Source organism: Branchiostoma lanceolatum, chromosome 13 (genome assembly GCF_035083965.1).
Source record: "Branchiostoma lanceolatum isolate klBraLanc5 chromosome 13, klBraLanc5.hap2, whole genome shotgun sequence".
NCBI classification, from domain to species: Eukaryota; Metazoa; Chordata; class Leptocardii; order Amphioxiformes; family Branchiostomatidae; genus Branchiostoma; species Branchiostoma lanceolatum.
This window is the reverse complement of record NC_089734.1, coordinates 12,512,729-12,530,019: the sequence shown is the minus strand read 5'-3', so window position 1 is coordinate 12,530,019 and position 17,291 is coordinate 12,512,729. Positions and strand designations below refer to the sequence as shown.

Sequence of the window (17,291 nt, the reverse complement as noted above, 5' to 3'; positions counted from 1 at the left end):
TCTCCTCTCTCCCATTGGTCGGATGACAAAGTAGTAACACCAAGCATTAAATTGACGGTAAGTTTATTACCTCATAACCAAAACAGACACACCATACTCCTAATCGCATGATATTCTAACATTCAGAAACGAAACAAGGCAACCCTGTTATCCATATCAATAAAATCCTCACAGTCTACAAAAGCAAACATATATATCTATATATACATACACCTCTTCAATCCTACATCGTGATATATAAATATAATGGTACGGCGACCAACGTATGACATACATTCAAATGTGTACAACTCGTATATTATTACTTTGATATAGACAAATTTCACAACACATAGTAACGTTACAGCACATAGTAGTACATTTGTCATGTATAAATTGCTGCTATCTTCCCTTTGATCAAACTCACACCAAAAATACGTATCCAACGATTCCCACACCAACTTAGCTTCTACACAGATACTAGAGGCTTATTTATACAAAAGTACAGTTAACAACAAAGATATCCATACTCCTTTAAAATGTGTTGTATTTTCAAGAATAAAATGTTGTACAGTAGAATTTGGACCGTTTTTGTGAAACTTATGAAGTTGTCAGTTGTAAATCAATAACACTTGTGATTTGATCACATTGGAAAAACTACTCCCATGACTGTGAACTTAAACATCTAAGAAGGGTCTAGGGGTATGGCCAGATAATTCCGGACATGGTATCTTTTGTAAAATCATGAATAGAGCATGTCTGAACCGTGACATTCCAAAAAGACTATAATTGTGTGATTACATTTATCAATTTTTCTACCTTGCACCAGTTCCAAGAAGAGCAAAAACACTTTTCACATAAGATAATGTATGAAAAGTTATGGAGGTATGAATAGTTTTGTTACCAACTATTACATGCTCTTTATTCTTTAACGTTCTAAATTGCGGTATAGAGCATAGTCTGCAAAACGCTTTAAGGTTTTGTTGTTTTAAAATCGACAAATTTAGTCAAATTTCTTGCTTTGTCACAACCATGGGCCGTTAGATGCGGCAGTATGGTGCACCAAAGCTACTCCCTCCAAAAGAAGGTGAGTAAACTCTACAGTGTCAATTTGACAATAATTTCTCTCTATAGCATTCTCTCACCATGGCCACAGTAATATAGCCAGGGTGCCATCCGCCATGGTAACCGTTGGCTCAATCTTTCGTTCCGTGGTTAGAAAGCGAAAATATTGTTGTTTTACGTCGTTTTTGGACAGACAAGGACGACGTGCCACTGCACTCAAGTTTTTCATAACTTATTTCAACAGTGCCACGTACAGAGATTAATATACCCATTTCTACACCTGGGTACAGTGAGGAAAGTCGTGTAAAGTGCCATTCCCAAGGGCACAACATTGGTGGCGTCAAGGGATTCGAACCCGGGACCGCTGGGTTCTGGGCCGAACACCCTGCCGTTACGCCACATGACCCCACGAAAACCGAAAAGCCAGCGGTTAAAACTACCCGAGGATGGCACCCAGATTGACACAGTAATACTGGTTCACTTCATTTTGATAAAACCCACCATCTTATTTCCGAAGTATCTTACGTTTAACGTTTTCTCCCTCTGTATATTTCACAGAACATGGTTTCTCGGACATTTACAACAATGTTCTGAGAAACCTACGACAAATTTACAACCTGAATTCTCAGTTATTTACAACAAACTGTTGGCAAACTCTTGTCAGAGAGAGGACTCCATTTCTAGCACACCATCCTTGATGAGGGAATCTTTCTCATCAGCACGCTCTTCTGAGATCCTCTCCACGACGACGTTAAAGGAGGCCCGCTTCTGTGCATTTCGCGGGACAGTTGAGACATCATCTCCACATTTTCCGTTAGCTTGAAGCAGCCCGTTCCTGGTGGGGGAGCCATTTTGGGAGACGTTATTGTTAGTCCTGGCGGCGGGACCTCCGTTGCTCACCGGCTGTGTCGTGACGCTGATACCACGAAGAACAAAAAGGAAAAAGCAAACAGTTAAATCTTTGTCAAAACCACGATGACGTGACATTTACTATGAGAATGCTTTTGAAATTATCATGAACATTTGTGTACCAATGATTCACTTTGGACATGTGCAAAGGGCGTGTTAAGATGCTAAATTTCAGCATCATTATATTTCTATAGTTTTGCAGTTATCCTTGCACTGTTAAGAACACAATTGTAATCTTACCAGTTAAACATTCTAGTTTGGTAGATAGAAAAATAATAGTAGACCAAAATGCCTAGAATTCAACACTGTGCTCTATTGACATTGTCATTAAGTTTGTTTTCTTGTTTGTTTGTTTGTTCGTTGTGTTTTTTTCTTGGAATAAACAAAAACAACTTTCTAACCTATAGCTGTAGTCCATGGAGGTCCGAGATGTGAAGCTGAAAGCGCCTCGGTTGTTTCCGTTGGCATTCAGGCTTCTCTTCAGCTTCCAGTGTTCCCATCTCCGCTTAAACTCGGCCCGCACCTAACAACAACAACAAAAACTCTCATATCTCCGTGACATATTTCTAGTTTTCTTTAATGTATTGTTTGATTGATAATCGTAAATTTCTCGCTGATTTTCTCTTATGCATTTTCCCATTGGCTTTCATGGGCATGGGATAGCTTAGTCTCGTGCAAATTTGTTTTTCATATGTGCTTTAGTTTTGTGATAGTTTTTTTTTAATCCATGCATTTTAGTCTTGTATCTTGTGTACGCGTTTATATGTATCTTAGTCGTATTTTAGTCGTAAAAGTCTCGATGTCCTTTGTGAAAGTATGTATCAAATTTTAGTATCAACATATTGTTCACTTACCAGAGCTAACCCTTTGTAATAGCCTTCGGCTAGTTGGGTAGCTCTGGCTGTAATTTTTTCTACAGCCAAATAAATGAATCAAATCAAATCAGACAAGCATGTAGCAGGAAATTGAAGACAGGAAATGAGATTCTGAGAGCTAACTTCCTGTCAGTGTCCCTTGCATGTAGAAACTATGAACTGCATTCAAATAACAACGGACACACAAGAAAACTGCAAACAGACACGCCGAAAACAAAACCTCCATACACGGAGGTAAAAAGCAACACAGGGGTAAATGAAGTGACTTTGGGATACTTTTTCTCCAATGATATGACACGATGCCAACCATGAAGACCAACGGTAAGATATCGTCGAACAAACTCAAAGAGAAACTTACCTCTCCGTTTAAGAAGCAGTACAGGATGGCGACGAAGAAGCCCTGTCAAAACAAAACAGGAGAAATTGTCAGCTTGATGAATGCATCTCATATCACTGTCACTTACTAGTCTTTAATCCGCTATTTTTCAAATGAGTTTCAGGCTAATTGACAAGAAATCAATAGTTACTGTCACTTGTATCTCACTTAATGCACTTAGGACGTGGCTTTACTTAAGAAATAAGATTATCCTTTAATTGAACAAGACTAGGAAGTTTATCAGAGTGTTTCATAACAGGATGTAGAAGCAATTTCACCTGGAATGAGTTGAAAAACAAGTCAAAGTACAGCCGAACTTCGTAGGCGGTGCCGCCGACATTGTCCGGCATGCCCACAAACACGATGTAGTGGACTCCAAACAATGGGATCAGAACAAGCGTCGACTTGGCCAGTTTCCTGCAAGTAGACCGTTATACATATTGTGATGTCCTAGTCACATGAAGTCCATAATACTTTATAGTAAGAACAACAAGTCTATTTTGTACTGTTGGGTTGAAGTGTATGTATCAAAACGTTTATTTTCATATATTTTAAAAATTTTCAATAAAATGCGTGGTTCCGTAAAACCCAATAGCTCAACCATACGAAATGGTAGGATACGATTAGGGCCTTACAAACATCTTTTGATAGAGACGGGGGACGCCACAAACTTCTTTCAAATTTCTCATTTTGCCACTTTTCCTCTCTGTTGGAAATTGCGTTCAAATTATGCTACGGAATGAATTCTGCCAGCACCAATTAACTTTCAAACTATGAAAAAATAAGAGTAACGTATGTAAAATTCTTGCTTATGTTGGATGAAAAAATTATTACGGTATATATGTTGACAAGAACGTCATTACTCACATTGGCATCTGCAGCTGAATGCTGCTCCTTCGTCTCCCATAGCTACCCCTTCTGCCACTGAAATACAAACGTTTATAATACAAACGTTTAAATATGTATATAAGTTACCGTATTTTCTCGAATAAAGTACGCACTTTTAAAACTTTTCAAAATCCAAGAAGTGTGTGCGGAGGTGCGTACTTTATTTGAGGTCATTTTAATGAAGTATGTAAATATCTGTAACAACTTTAATGTAGTTTGTCAGTTGAATGTTGGTTTTGTACTCCAGGTAGGTTAGCTACTTATTTATTGTATGGTAACAAATTGAGGAAATAAAGTATCCAAGCATCCAGGTATCCAAATTCAACATAGGCTTTCTTGGTATCAAAGAATGTGTTCACTACGCGGTAAGATTATCACATCTGTGCATTGCCTCTCTTTTTTACATGTAAATGTAGATGATATAGAATGAAAATGCAGTTAACTATGATTGAAGCTTTTGGTACGCATGGAAACAAATGGAATAACGAAAATATTTCTAGTTGTGTATGGTGATAGAATCTTAAAACTAAGACTTCAGAATTGACAAATCATAAGTGTTACATACTCAAGATACAAGTTGATAGCATCCGCACTACTTTTTTTATCATCTCGCATAAATAACCGCCACCCAAGCAACTATCATCATGCACACAGATTGTACGCTAGGGCAGCTTGAATCACTACCACCAAGTTTGTACTACTCCGCCGCACATATAGTTTGACAGTTCCCATTGAACCTGGATTTGGCTCATATATCGGTGTCGTTCCTCCTCGATACTATGACGTTACTGACTACCTAACATAACAATAATCCCCTTTAAAGGCAACCCAAGCAATATTAGGGCCCGAAAGTCGGATTTTGAACTTCAATTTATTTAGTCATTTCCATACATGATTAGTTCAAACAATACTATCATAATGTATAGCAACGTCCATGATGCAATATATACGACGTTGTTGTGGTGGAAGAACTCACTAAAAATCGTAGCTGGAATTTTTGCAGGCTCTCAAAACTAAGGGGATCATAATACGCCACGATTTTGCGTGGTTTTAAAATGCTCAAAGTATAAAGTTATCACGCAAATGTAAACAAAGTTAGTAAATGTCACTTCCATAAAGATTTCAGCATTTTTCTATTTCCATTTTTGGGGCCTGATATTGCTTTGATTGGCTTTAAGTCTAAAAATGATACGTACCTCCGAGTCGGTTCTTCTGGTTGGCGACTGAGGCAGAGGCCACAGCACTGTTGGACGGAGCCATTCCTGAAAATGATTAGAGAATTATTAGAAAATTATCTAGAAAAGCTCGGATGTCATTCATGCAGCTCTCTGAAAGGTTATGAAAACTGACTGGTTGTTTGGTTGTTTGGTTGTTTGTTTGTTGGTTTGTTGTATGGTTTGTTGGTCAATTGATGATCTATCCATTTCCTGCTCTGTCCACAACAATACATTGTGCAAAATTGAAATATTCATAGTTATACCATACATTAAACATAGCATATGATACAATTTTAGCAATAATACCAACTTGAAGGCTGTTTGCGCCTCTTTAAGATACTATATATATTTCCAATTTCCTTGAAAACGCAATTGAGAAAGTAAAATACTATCAACTCACTGGTCAGCTATTGAAGCAGGTGATCGCATCTTTTTCGCCAGTACTCTCAGGATGTTCAGGAATAGGAGAAAGTTCAGCTGGAGATGAGAAAACAATCATCCACATTTGTAACGTTATGATTATGAACAATCTGAGTTGGTAAAATACATTTTGAAGAATTAAACTTTTCTCCAACGGGGGCGGGGGTTGGTATCGACTTCCAACAACCTTTGACCCATTGCTGACGTCACACGTGAACAAAAGTCACGTGTCCAGACTCCAGAGAGATTGTGTCAGAAAGTCGAAGACAGTCATAAATGCCGGTGAGTACTTTTGTTGAGTTGCACAACAGTTTGATTCTTCATAAGTATTTTATACTACATATTTACACATGGAGATCATTACAGCAGTAAAGTTATTGTGATCATTTTTCCACCTCGTTTTGGGGAGGGCAAAAGGTAAAAATAGTTACACAAATTGGCTATGAAATACAGGCTTAAAAAGTGTTAATTATATCTAATAAGCAGCGAAATGTATCCATAAGATATGACTGGATAAAAACACTGTACCAACATATGTACACACAAAATCTTTCCTCCCACCGGAAATTTCTCAAGAGGTTTTTCAGATATTGAAACAAGTTAGATTTGTTAGCACAAAACGATTCTCACCAAAATTGCGGCCACGATAGGAGCCTTGTAGATCCATGTATACCCTAAGTCGTCTGTGTCCCAACATCTGCAGCAATAACAGTATAATTGTGTTAGTTATCATCATGATGTAGTTGACACCACAAGGCCTTCTCTTTGGGGTATCATTGGACACAAGGTAACCAAAAGAAATTCAAGTCTCCTCAGCATAGCGCTAGCTCTGTGACAAAAATATGTATTGGTCGTTGGCATTAGGTCTTCTTACATACAGCGTATCGCATTCCTTTCTACGTGAATGTAGAAAATCACAGATTACTTACCCATTATCCTCCAATGTAGCACGCACCACCACCCAGGGAACCACAAACGTAAGAGGGAACACTGCAAGAACGTACAGAAAGTAACATATGAGACATCGCTATCTAGTTACATCAAACTAGGTTTATTCCCATGTAGGTTGACGAAGTGCTGTTTGTCAAACATACCCATGTTAGAAATAAGCCAATACAGTTATGAGATATGTTGTCGAATGCTATGTTTATGCTGTCCATGTTTATCTGTGTGAATTTGCTACTCCTGGAAGAGTAGCTGCTGTTCCATTTACATGCGACAGCTAAATTAGTAAATCAACCAATAATAAAGTCGCCCTAATGTAAATATGGAAATATTTCAGCCACTGAAAATGACCGTAGTTCTGTAAGGCAGCATAATGTTGCAAAAACCATGACCATTGAGGTTTGTTTCAACCTAAGCAAGGCACCATGAACTTTGACCTATACCATAATGCATAGCTTCTGCACATGCGCACTGTTCATTATCTCACCCCATGTAGGGGACTAAATGCTGTTTGTTCAACATACCCATCTAAGAAATACGTTAATACAGTTATGAGCTGTTGTTGTATGTTATGTTATGCTGTCCATGTTTATCTATTTGAATTTGATACTCCTGAAAGAGTAGCTGCCTCATTTGCATGCTACAGCTAAATTAGTAAATCAACCAATAAACCAATAATACAGTCGCCCTAATATAAATGTGGAAATATTTCTGTCACTGAAAACGACCATAGTTCTGCAAGGCAGCATAATTTTCGCATAAAAAACGTCATGACCATGGAGGCTTGTTTTGAGCTAAGGCACCATGAACTTTGACCTAGACCATAATGCATAGCGTCTGCACATGCGCACTATTTATTCTCTCACCCCAGCCAATCGCTATGAATCCGTAAAAGAACTTCCTCTCGGAAAACACGGAGACGAAGATGAGGTTGTGGAGATACAGTCCCTCCACCAGGATCCAGAAGTAGTTGGTGGCCATGAAGTACATGAAGATGGTCTGGACAACTTTACAACCAGGCTGTATGATAATAAAAAGACATGAAAACAATAGTCAACAATGAAACACGGAGACTTTTGCATAGAAATGTGGATCATTTGCCCATGTTTGGTTGGTGGACAGATGTAATTAGCATCACCAAACATTAGCTAATATTCTAAATTTCTTTCCAAAATGTTATGTTCCATCGTTGAAAACAGACAACGCAGGACTATATGATTGTCCAACGTCATGAAGTATATTACGAACGTAGATGATACGTACTACAGACCGCTTCAACAAATACTCCAATGCTTGAATTTCAAATAAATTCAATTGAGTAATAAACACAAACGTTCGTTGAAGAGTTTAACAGAATCATACATTCGGGCTGATGTCCCATGATCCTTGTACAGTTCCAAAAGATTTCAAAGAAATCCCCATGAGTACAACTTTTTTATGGTAGATGCCATAGCTACAACCAGTTAAATCCCAGTATTGAGCAAGCTTCATCAATTGCCAGATTTAGACAGGCTCTGATAACCATACAAACCACTGTACCCCTGACCTCTGACCACTAGCAAGCATGTTGACCTGTGACCCTCAAACAGTCGAATGACCTTTGTGATTTTGAGTTGTTATTGTTTTGTATTATTGTTTGTATGATTTATAACTCCTATGTTTGGTGGTTGCTGTTTTATATCATATTATTGTGAATGCATCATTCATTCAGCTTATGCTAGATTATCCTTTTGTGTCCTGATTTGTTATGATATGTACGGGCTCCCTTGGAAATCAGTTACTTGAAAGGACTACCCTTATGATTTATGAATAACATTTAAAAAATAGCTGAAACTGTGTTACCGTGCCCCTTGGTGTGTCCACTGAGGCTGAGACCCCGACCAGCACCGCGTCCTTCACCAGGATGAAGAAGGCCCGCAACATGTAGGACATGAACAGATGCATGTGGACGTAGTTCCGCGTGCAGTGTAGCCGCCTGAAACATACAAACATAAATGTATACCTCTGTGAATAATTTCACCAGGTTGGTGAATGACTAACAAATTACTAGCAATGACTAGCAAAGCAAACTGAAGTTTTGAGTCATGGCAACATGTGCTAAAAGTATAAATTTATGAGTGGCATTGTTTTTTATTCACAACCATATATTCACATGAACCGACGTTTCGATGACTGTCATCTTCATTAAGGGCAATACTGACGGGTTCACTGTGCACTGAGGCTAGCTTGTGAACCCGTCAGTATTGCCCTGATGAAGATGACAGACAGTCATCGAAACGTCGGCTCGTGTGAATACTTGGTTGTGAATAAAAACAACAACTTTGCCACTCATAAATGTATACCTTTAGCACATGTTGCCATGCGGCAATACTTCATTCTGCTTTGCTTTATTCGTAACCTTTCAAGTCTCAACACATGGATTTTTGTACTAAGAATTCCAAGATTTTTACAACAAAGATAAAGAATAACATCTAATTACCTGAAAGTTCATCTGTGGTTGTAAAAGTCATTCAGAATCAATGACAAGGTTGAACTACAATAGCCAACACAAAAAATTGGAGTTACCAAAAGTTTCAACTGATCAGCGAGTCACGTGTTCTATCTGCATAATGTGACGTCATAGAAGCAGTGGATTGCTCATTCCTTTACAAAGACCGGAGCTGATCAGTCTAAAATTTGGGTAAGTCCAATTTTTCTGTTGGCAATTGCTGTTCAATGTTGATTTAGAAAAAAATCTTATTTCACTGCAATAGCTTGAGTGAATACAATAAAGTGTCAAGTTACTATACTTACTTGAAAGAAGCTAGAATGATAAATGCTATGAAGAGAGACCCTAGTGAGACGGAGTATCCGATGGTGTACATGGTTGTAACTCTTTTTAGGACCTCTCGAGGGATCCGTTCGGCCTGGAACACGAAACACATAGAAAAAAAATACATTTTGAGTACAAAAGCACCGGTCATAGACGTGGGATCTAAATGATGAGTACGGTTACAAAAAAAAAAATTAGTAATGACATATCAGTCAGTTACGTTTTGAGACGTCCAAATGGACACTGAAATGTAAATTGATATCTATTGTACCTTTCTTATTCTAAAATTGATAAATGTATCGAATCTAAATATGACCACGATACAGCAACGTATGTTTCAACTTTATTAGTAACTTTATTTCATCGATAGAACATACAATTGTAGTGAGAAGATTTTAGTATGAGGGATATTAATGTAACGTAGTAAGCAGAACAAGCATACTGTTGTGTAATATGTAGATGGTTTTATACAATAGAAATAAACAATAAACAATATGTTGCGAGTTCTGTGCTTACCTGCTTGTCTTCCAAGCATTCTGTGTAATTTGCATACGTTTTGTTGGTAGCCGGATTGACTACCCATTTTCCGGTGACGTCACAAAATCTAAACACGTGACCTGGAAGGAAAGTCAGATGTCAGTAGATGTCAGTATTGGAACAATAGAGTAGTAATGTAGCAGTACTATATAAACTGTAGTGTTACCATAGCAATCATGTATCATAACTGTAGCAGTAACAGCAGCAGTAATTAAAAACAGTGAAGGCATCCGTTGCTTATCATCATTAGCTTGTTTTATGAAAAAATATAACATTCATATACACGACATAGACACTTTTTCTTCAATTCCAAAACAAGATTGTTATCTCCGAGACCTCATGTTCTAAAGTATTGTATATTTCAAACCCTGAACGATTTGTTAACTGTCCCCTACCTTCGTTGTTGAAGTCCGGTAGGTACTCCGGACACAGTAGATCGACTTTTTCACCCGGCTCTCCATAAGGCCAGCATGTAACTAGATCCCACTCGGGTGGGCAGTACGTTTCTGCAAATTATGGTAATTTTTTTCAATAATAAATGTCCGTTTTGCATCAAATGTACCAAATACTCAAACTTAGATTTACACTTATGTCTACTGTACACTGTATCATACTGATGGAGATTTTTAAGTATCAGAAAATATACTAAATGTTATGACCGCAAGGAGGAGGGGATACAATCTTAGTCACATTTGGGACCGCATCTTTGGGACTGCAGCGCCACCTAGCATGCAGTGAGAAGTAGAACCAGTCATCACCGTGGTTTCTTTTCTATGTACTCTCACAAGCACTTCGGTCAGCTATTATGTCTTTCTACGTTTATCAGAATAGAGGTTGGGACATAATTACTCCGTCCAGAAGGTTATATTTTGGGTAGCGTTTGTATGTGTGTGTGTTTGTTTGTTTGTTTGTTTGTATGTATGTGGATGACCAGGAACTCGAGAAAGCCTGACTGGATTTCATTGATGTTTAGTGTATGGGTAGGTCTTGATGAGACCTCAGAATGGTTAATATTTGGGTCCTCTAGCATCTTGCCATAGTACTGCAGTGGAACGTCTGGTTTTGATATCTCGTGTTCAGGACGTGATGTTTGGGTGGTAGATTGTTGTTTCTAAATACGTACTATTTCCATCCGGAGGGCTGCTCTCATAAACACTTAGGCTTCATTATGTCTTTTTACGTTTATCAGAACCATAAGTTGGACATTATCTATGAATTACCATACGTACAATTTCCATCTAGAGGGCTTTAGGCTTCATTATGTTTTCAGACGAAAAGAAAACTACTCTCCTCTTTACATCACAAAACCCACATATTACAGAAAAAGTGGGATCATTCGTCTTCCACTGTCTCGGAAAAAGAAACCGAACCCAATAACTTAGACCTTAGTGTCAGTAGTTAAGACTAGAGTAGTCATATGCTATATTATTCATCATTATCTGTCCGTCCACTCCGTGTTACATGTACATGTACTCGCAATAAGCCTACGGGCAGGAACTTGCAATAAACTTTCTAACCTTTCTATGTCTATCTACGTGTATCATAATAGAGGTAGGGTATAATTATCTATGAATCTCATACGTACTATTTGGATCCGGAGGGCTGCTCTCTGCTATCTGTGACAGACACTTGCTCCCTTCTTTTCTCAGAATGTTCAAGAGTTCATTCTGGTCCGAAGCGGTAGCCATCTGAAATTGATGAATAAATTTCCAACAGTCAGCGTGAAGATAGAAAAGGTGATGATGAGGGGGGGGGGGGGGCAGTCGCATCGTGGCAACATACAATGATGACATTTCTTTATTAATTCATTTATCTATCATTTATCTATTTTTTATGTTTTTCCAACACAGTCTTAAGCCCCCTCTCACTGGACCCGCGAAGGGCTGGCGGCGTCGCTGCGTCCTAAACTGGATCTGTGTTACCATTGACTTTATAATGGGAATATAATTCAAAACCAAAGTAAGACCAAAGATACAACAAAATACGCTAATCTTAAAAGATTCGTTTTGTTTTTTGTCGATGAAATCCGTTGTGTTTTGTTGAGTGTTTTGTCGTTCGGCCGCAGCGACGCCGCCAGCGTGCCGCGGGTCCAGTGAGGTGGGGGCTTAAGGTATGGTGCTACAGGTGTTTCTTGTCAAGGGTCACCTTTTCAAGGCCGCCATACCGAAATTAAGTAATGCAACAAATAATCGAAACACATTGATAAAATATAAGAAATAGAAGCTAGTGAGAGAAAAATAATTCACAAAGTTTGCATTGTACACTGTTTCCTTTATCGATTTTATCGGTACAAGTATCATGCCCTTATCAAAGCATATATCCCTATACCAATGTGAAAATCGAAGGTTCCTGTTCGTAAAAAACACTACGGTGACTAAGTCAAGTGTTCTCAATCAAGAGAACCCCTACCATGCCCCACATAGCTGAATAACACATGGATTCTAACAAACATTTCTAGTTGTATTCCACGACTGTTTTATCATGCTGAAGAGTCAAATTATTTCCAAGCAACTTCTGGTGTATTTAAAGACAATATCTAAAAACGGCATTCAACACAACTTTGGATGTAATTTCTGTAGGATTGAGATTTAGTTTTATCCACATGGTAATGAGTATGTCGTAATGATCTTATATTTCTTGAACCTGGAGAGAAAAAGGCTGTTGCTGTTCCGTCACTGAACTGGAAAAGTATGTGCCTCACAAAGATACCTCTGTTGTCGCTAAATACCTTAAGTGGATACCGTTACGGCCACGGAAAGTTGAAGTAAAACTCCACAGAACATGTTGGACATGTTGAACATGTTTACGCATTGTCGTGACAATTCCCTTGGTTGTTTTTTTAAGACAAACGCTTATCCTGGAAATAATACGTGCACATTGCATAGAGCCAAGTTCTCAATAAGTATGACTGACAGCTGTCAACGCTTCGTTACAATCCCAACCAACCAATCACCCAACCGTACTACTAATTCACTTTACACTATGCGAGTTCTACGGCAAATACGAAAATCATGAACTATTTTTAACCCGTGCAAAACACTCTACTGGGTAGTTCATTGTCAAGAGGCTTTTAACATTATGTTGAGTCCGTCTACAAATAAGGACCTAGGCTGTGTGAATAGGATCTGTGCCGTTGTTTTTCTACCTTAGCGAGCGAAGCGCAGGTGGTCTAAAAGTAGGCGAGTGGGTAACCCGATACACGGTGAATAGAGAAGTTCAATAGCGCGTACAGCCACACATTCTTCTGCGGGCGCTTGCGATCAAAATACCCGTACAGCAACAACACATTCTGTGGCGCAAAATAACAGTTTGGAGAGGAGGAAAAGGGAAGAATCGAAGCACGTAAATGTCCGACATAGTTTCGGAGACGCAGAACTTTGCCCGTTTTGTTTGCACGTTGGCGAAATGAGTTTTAAATGGTTTGTTTAACTTTTGAAATACTGTTGTTTTGTTCCTATTCTTTGTTTTGCTCTATTTTTAGCTTGCCCGTACATGTTTTGCAATGTAGCTTGAGTAATATGTGTAGATTAATCATCCTCGTTTGGCTTTGAGGAAAAACATTTACTAATCATAACCCACAAAATACCGTTCCGGATTAGCTAAGCCCATGTGAAATTTATGTAGATCATTATGATGTGATATTTTTCAAAATGCTGGTTGAACATATATCCTATCATGATCAAGAAAAATATGCACATGTAGCATAGGAATAAACTCCAATTTTGTCATTTAAAAAATGTCTAAAATGTATGTAGATAATGGTAGGTAAAGAATGAGCCATTTGTGTTACTGTATGAATAAATAAAGAAGAAATAGAGCAAATCCTAGTGTGATGGCAAATAGACCAAACAAATCTGTGAAATGTATGCCTAACATCTTATGCACACATAAAACTCATTAAACTTCCGTCAATAGCAACACAAGGGCAAAATGTGAAACGTTAACAGGAACACGTATTGGTCCTAAATATTATCCACTTATGTACTTATCCAATAGGAGACTAGAGTGGTACTGACAGTTTTACTGAGGGCCTGTCAATCACAAAAAGTTTTATATGGCTATAAGATGGGAAGGCCCAGCTGTGTAAATATTTCAGTGTAAAATGATATGAAATATTAATGATCAAAAGTGATGTACACAACTTGTGCTGCATTAGAGATCTTTGCGACTAGGCTAGGAACCGTCTATGTAACATCATTGCGATATATAAAAGATCGCTGTTTTTTTTTCACATTACACTGGTAAGACCAAAGTCAGGACACGAGTACATACACCAGTGTGCTACTGCTTAGGTGCGGGACCTTTTCGTCTGCGTTCCAAAAACAGGGCAGTCCTGTGTCACAAACATCATCAATCAACATGCCAACTGTCTAGCCTAACCCATGTTTGCTAAAAAGATGGGCCATGGAAGATTTGGGCCCCTTGTTGTTCGTCTACGCAAAGTATTTTTAATCTTCGATAATTGAAAGACATCCCAAAAACGCAACGTTGCGTGATACCCGAAAAGCGACGAAAGCATTTCTCTATCTCTTCCTACATGTTGCTATGGTATTTTTACACGCGGTCGGTAAGCTAAGAGAACTAGTATGCGTCCTATGCCCTACATGTATTCAGTTTCAGCATTTTGTATCTATCTAACATCGGGGGTAGCTTCTATCGATGAATCTGTTGTGATACAATTATAGCAGTACGCGTTGTCACGCAACTAAACTATTTAGGTTAACCATGTTGTTTGGGCTAAACTGAATTGTTCGATAAGCTCTTGAGTTTACTTGGACTTCGTTCGAATTAGTTTTAATGGGGCATGACCTTTATTAACACACCTAGTTAACGCCCTCCACTGCTGGTGGTAACAGCGTTTTTGTGTTTTCCTAATCGAAAAATACTTTATCGTCTGGTAGCTACATACAGAGTGACCTTTGGCATGGTGTTGACATAACATGCCCTCCTGTGGTTTGATTTAAGTCACAAAAATGTAAAAATCCACACTTCTAAACTTGTATAAAACATATCCAATGTACTCAGTGTAGTGAGAATGGAAAATTTAGACTCATTTTATGACTTTGATGGTGTGAAGTAGCTACCTTAAGAACTATGGTGGTTGGATTGTAGCATTGTCGCTGCCTTAATAGTCAATAGCATGGCTCCCTTTTTTGCCAATGTATATTTACTCGACGTCAACGTGCTTGCACAGCTCTTCCCATTACGATTCTTAATCTGCCACCTCTACTACTTGATTTCTTCTGATTAACGTCAGTTTCTCAAAATGTTTTTCTTTTCTACGTGGTTTCCTTAAAGGACCATCATGGCGGACGGAGCAAGGCTGAAAAGAGATCGTCTTACCGATGTTTGTTTAGCGCCCAGGTTAAACATTTCGACGCTTTCTCTCCATTCTGAGTACATCTAATTAGTAAACACGCCTAGCTATGACGTCCGAGGGGGTAACAGTGGTATACTTTCTTTCAAAGGTGATAAAAACTCACCTGTGCGAATGATAGGATGGCTGCTACAAGCAGTACCCTGTCCACAACGTGTTTCATCTTCGTTATCCGCTTAGCATACCAGGTCACCGGCTAGCCTTAACAGTTGTAGAGCAGCGTAAAACCAGCATCCGTAGTCCATGGACTGCTAGTCCCTTTGAAAACGCCGACGGTCTCCTCTCTCAAGGCGGCTACGTGGCTTCTCGCAGGGTCCGACAGAAAAGTGTTGTTGCTTTTGCACTTCCTCGGGAAGTCGTTCACTGTCGTCGATGAAGAACCCGTATGTTGCCCGCTCGTGTGACGCGTACAAAGAGAAGTCCATTCTGTGGTACAACGTTACTGTAACAGTAGAAGTGGCCGGCTCTACCCGGATCAGATCCGTACAATACAATACCAATCCGCGGCGGGCACAACAACAACAATCACATGATCCTCACCCACGGCTGTGTAGAAGAAACCACGCTGTACCGAACTCCACCAAACACCCTCAACGTAACGAACCACACACAAGATGATATCACCAATCTAGGACGTGTCTTCAAAAAGTCCAAACCCGGCGACGTAACCGTCTGTCAGTACCTCGCACGTAACGACACAAAAGAACCCTTGCGGTTTCCATGGGTACCACAGAGCCTGCCCTATTGATTGCCATCAGTCAGGCAGAGCGGTACAAACAACCCCGAGGGGCACTTGAGTTCAGACGTCACGTTACCATTGTTGGACACGCCGTCAATAAATGTCTCAACACCACCTGTAGATGTTGCAAAGGCTTTGGACATATATGCTACCGGTGTGATAACCACTTTTTAAAGTGGTTAAACGTCTCTGTCTGTTTGTCTTTCTGTTTGTCTGTCTGTCTGACAGACTTTTTGTCAAAAAATGTCTCGATACCACCCGTAGATTTTGCAAAAGCTTTGGACATATTTGCTACCGGTGTGGCAACCACTTTTCAAAGTGGTTAAAAGTCTCTGTCCGTCCGTCCGTCCGTCCGTCTGTCTGTCTGTCTGTCTGTCTGTCTGTCTGTCTGTCAGAGTTCGTGTTTCTTTTTTTGCTGGATTCTGTCCAATTTGAATTTTTTATTTGTCCAACGGTCAATGTCTGTCTCACCACCAAGATGTTTCAAACGCGTTTTTTTACATGTTTGCTCACTCACTCACTCACTCACTCGCTCATGATCAATCGCTCACTCACTCACTCACTCACTCACTCACTCACTCACTCACTTACTCACTCACTCACTCACTCACTCACTCATCCTCTTGCACGTGGTGCGTAGAGCCGACTAGTTTCACAAGGCCATCTGCTTGCGTCTTCAGCCATCTGCAGCGCCATTGGGAACGTGATGCCACATATTTGATGTCAGCGATGCGATAACCGCTAGCTAACTTTAGCTCTTTCGTTGACAGGCTTCTTATTTTTCTGGATTCTATCCAAATTGTGAGCTGAAAACTCTGTGTAGTATGTTGCAGTTGAACCAACTGAACAGCGCTTCTTTTGTTGATCTTACCCTACTGACCAAGCGTACCAAATGCTATTGAGTGCTTTTAGATGAGGGTCAAGTCTCCAAAAGGCGTCCACACGGATGTTGAATGCATATTGAAATCGACAAAGGCACACGCGTTGAAATCATGATTCATCCAGACGTTTTCTATTGAACTCTTTTGAACTGTTACCTACCCCCCACACACACTATAGTTTCATGGTATAATAGTGTACAATGCTATTGAGGTTCAGTGATTGGAACGCTGTGCCAATGTCAAGGGCGGCTCAGGGCCTAGGAATAGACGG

At 39.4% G+C, this 17,291-nt stretch overlaps 1 protein-coding gene across 1 annotated transcript; it reads right to left on the bottom strand.

The window, feature by feature from the left end:
• Positions 1-46: 46 nt before the first annotated feature.
• On the bottom strand, positions 47-16,090 carry LOC136447013 (parathyroid hormone/parathyroid hormone-related peptide receptor-like). The gene is made up of 16 exons (XM_066445680.1): positions 15,507-16,090; positions 11,609-11,711; positions 10,419-10,529; positions 10,003-10,103; positions 9,468-9,580; positions 8,517-8,649; positions 7,541-7,694; positions 6,659-6,719; positions 6,360-6,426; positions 5,710-5,786; positions 5,289-5,354; positions 4,072-4,128; positions 3,483-3,621; positions 3,187-3,228; positions 2,355-2,476; positions 47-1,960 (listed from the first exon to the last, which is right to left on the bottom strand). The coding sequence occupies exons 1-16, from the start codon at positions 15,561-15,563 to the stop codon at positions 1,705-1,707; spliced, it is 1,659 nt and encodes a 552-aa protein (XP_066301777.1). The 5' UTR covers positions 15,564-16,090; the 3' UTR covers positions 47-1,704.
• Between the last annotated feature and the right edge of the window lie 1,201 nt (positions 16,091-17,291).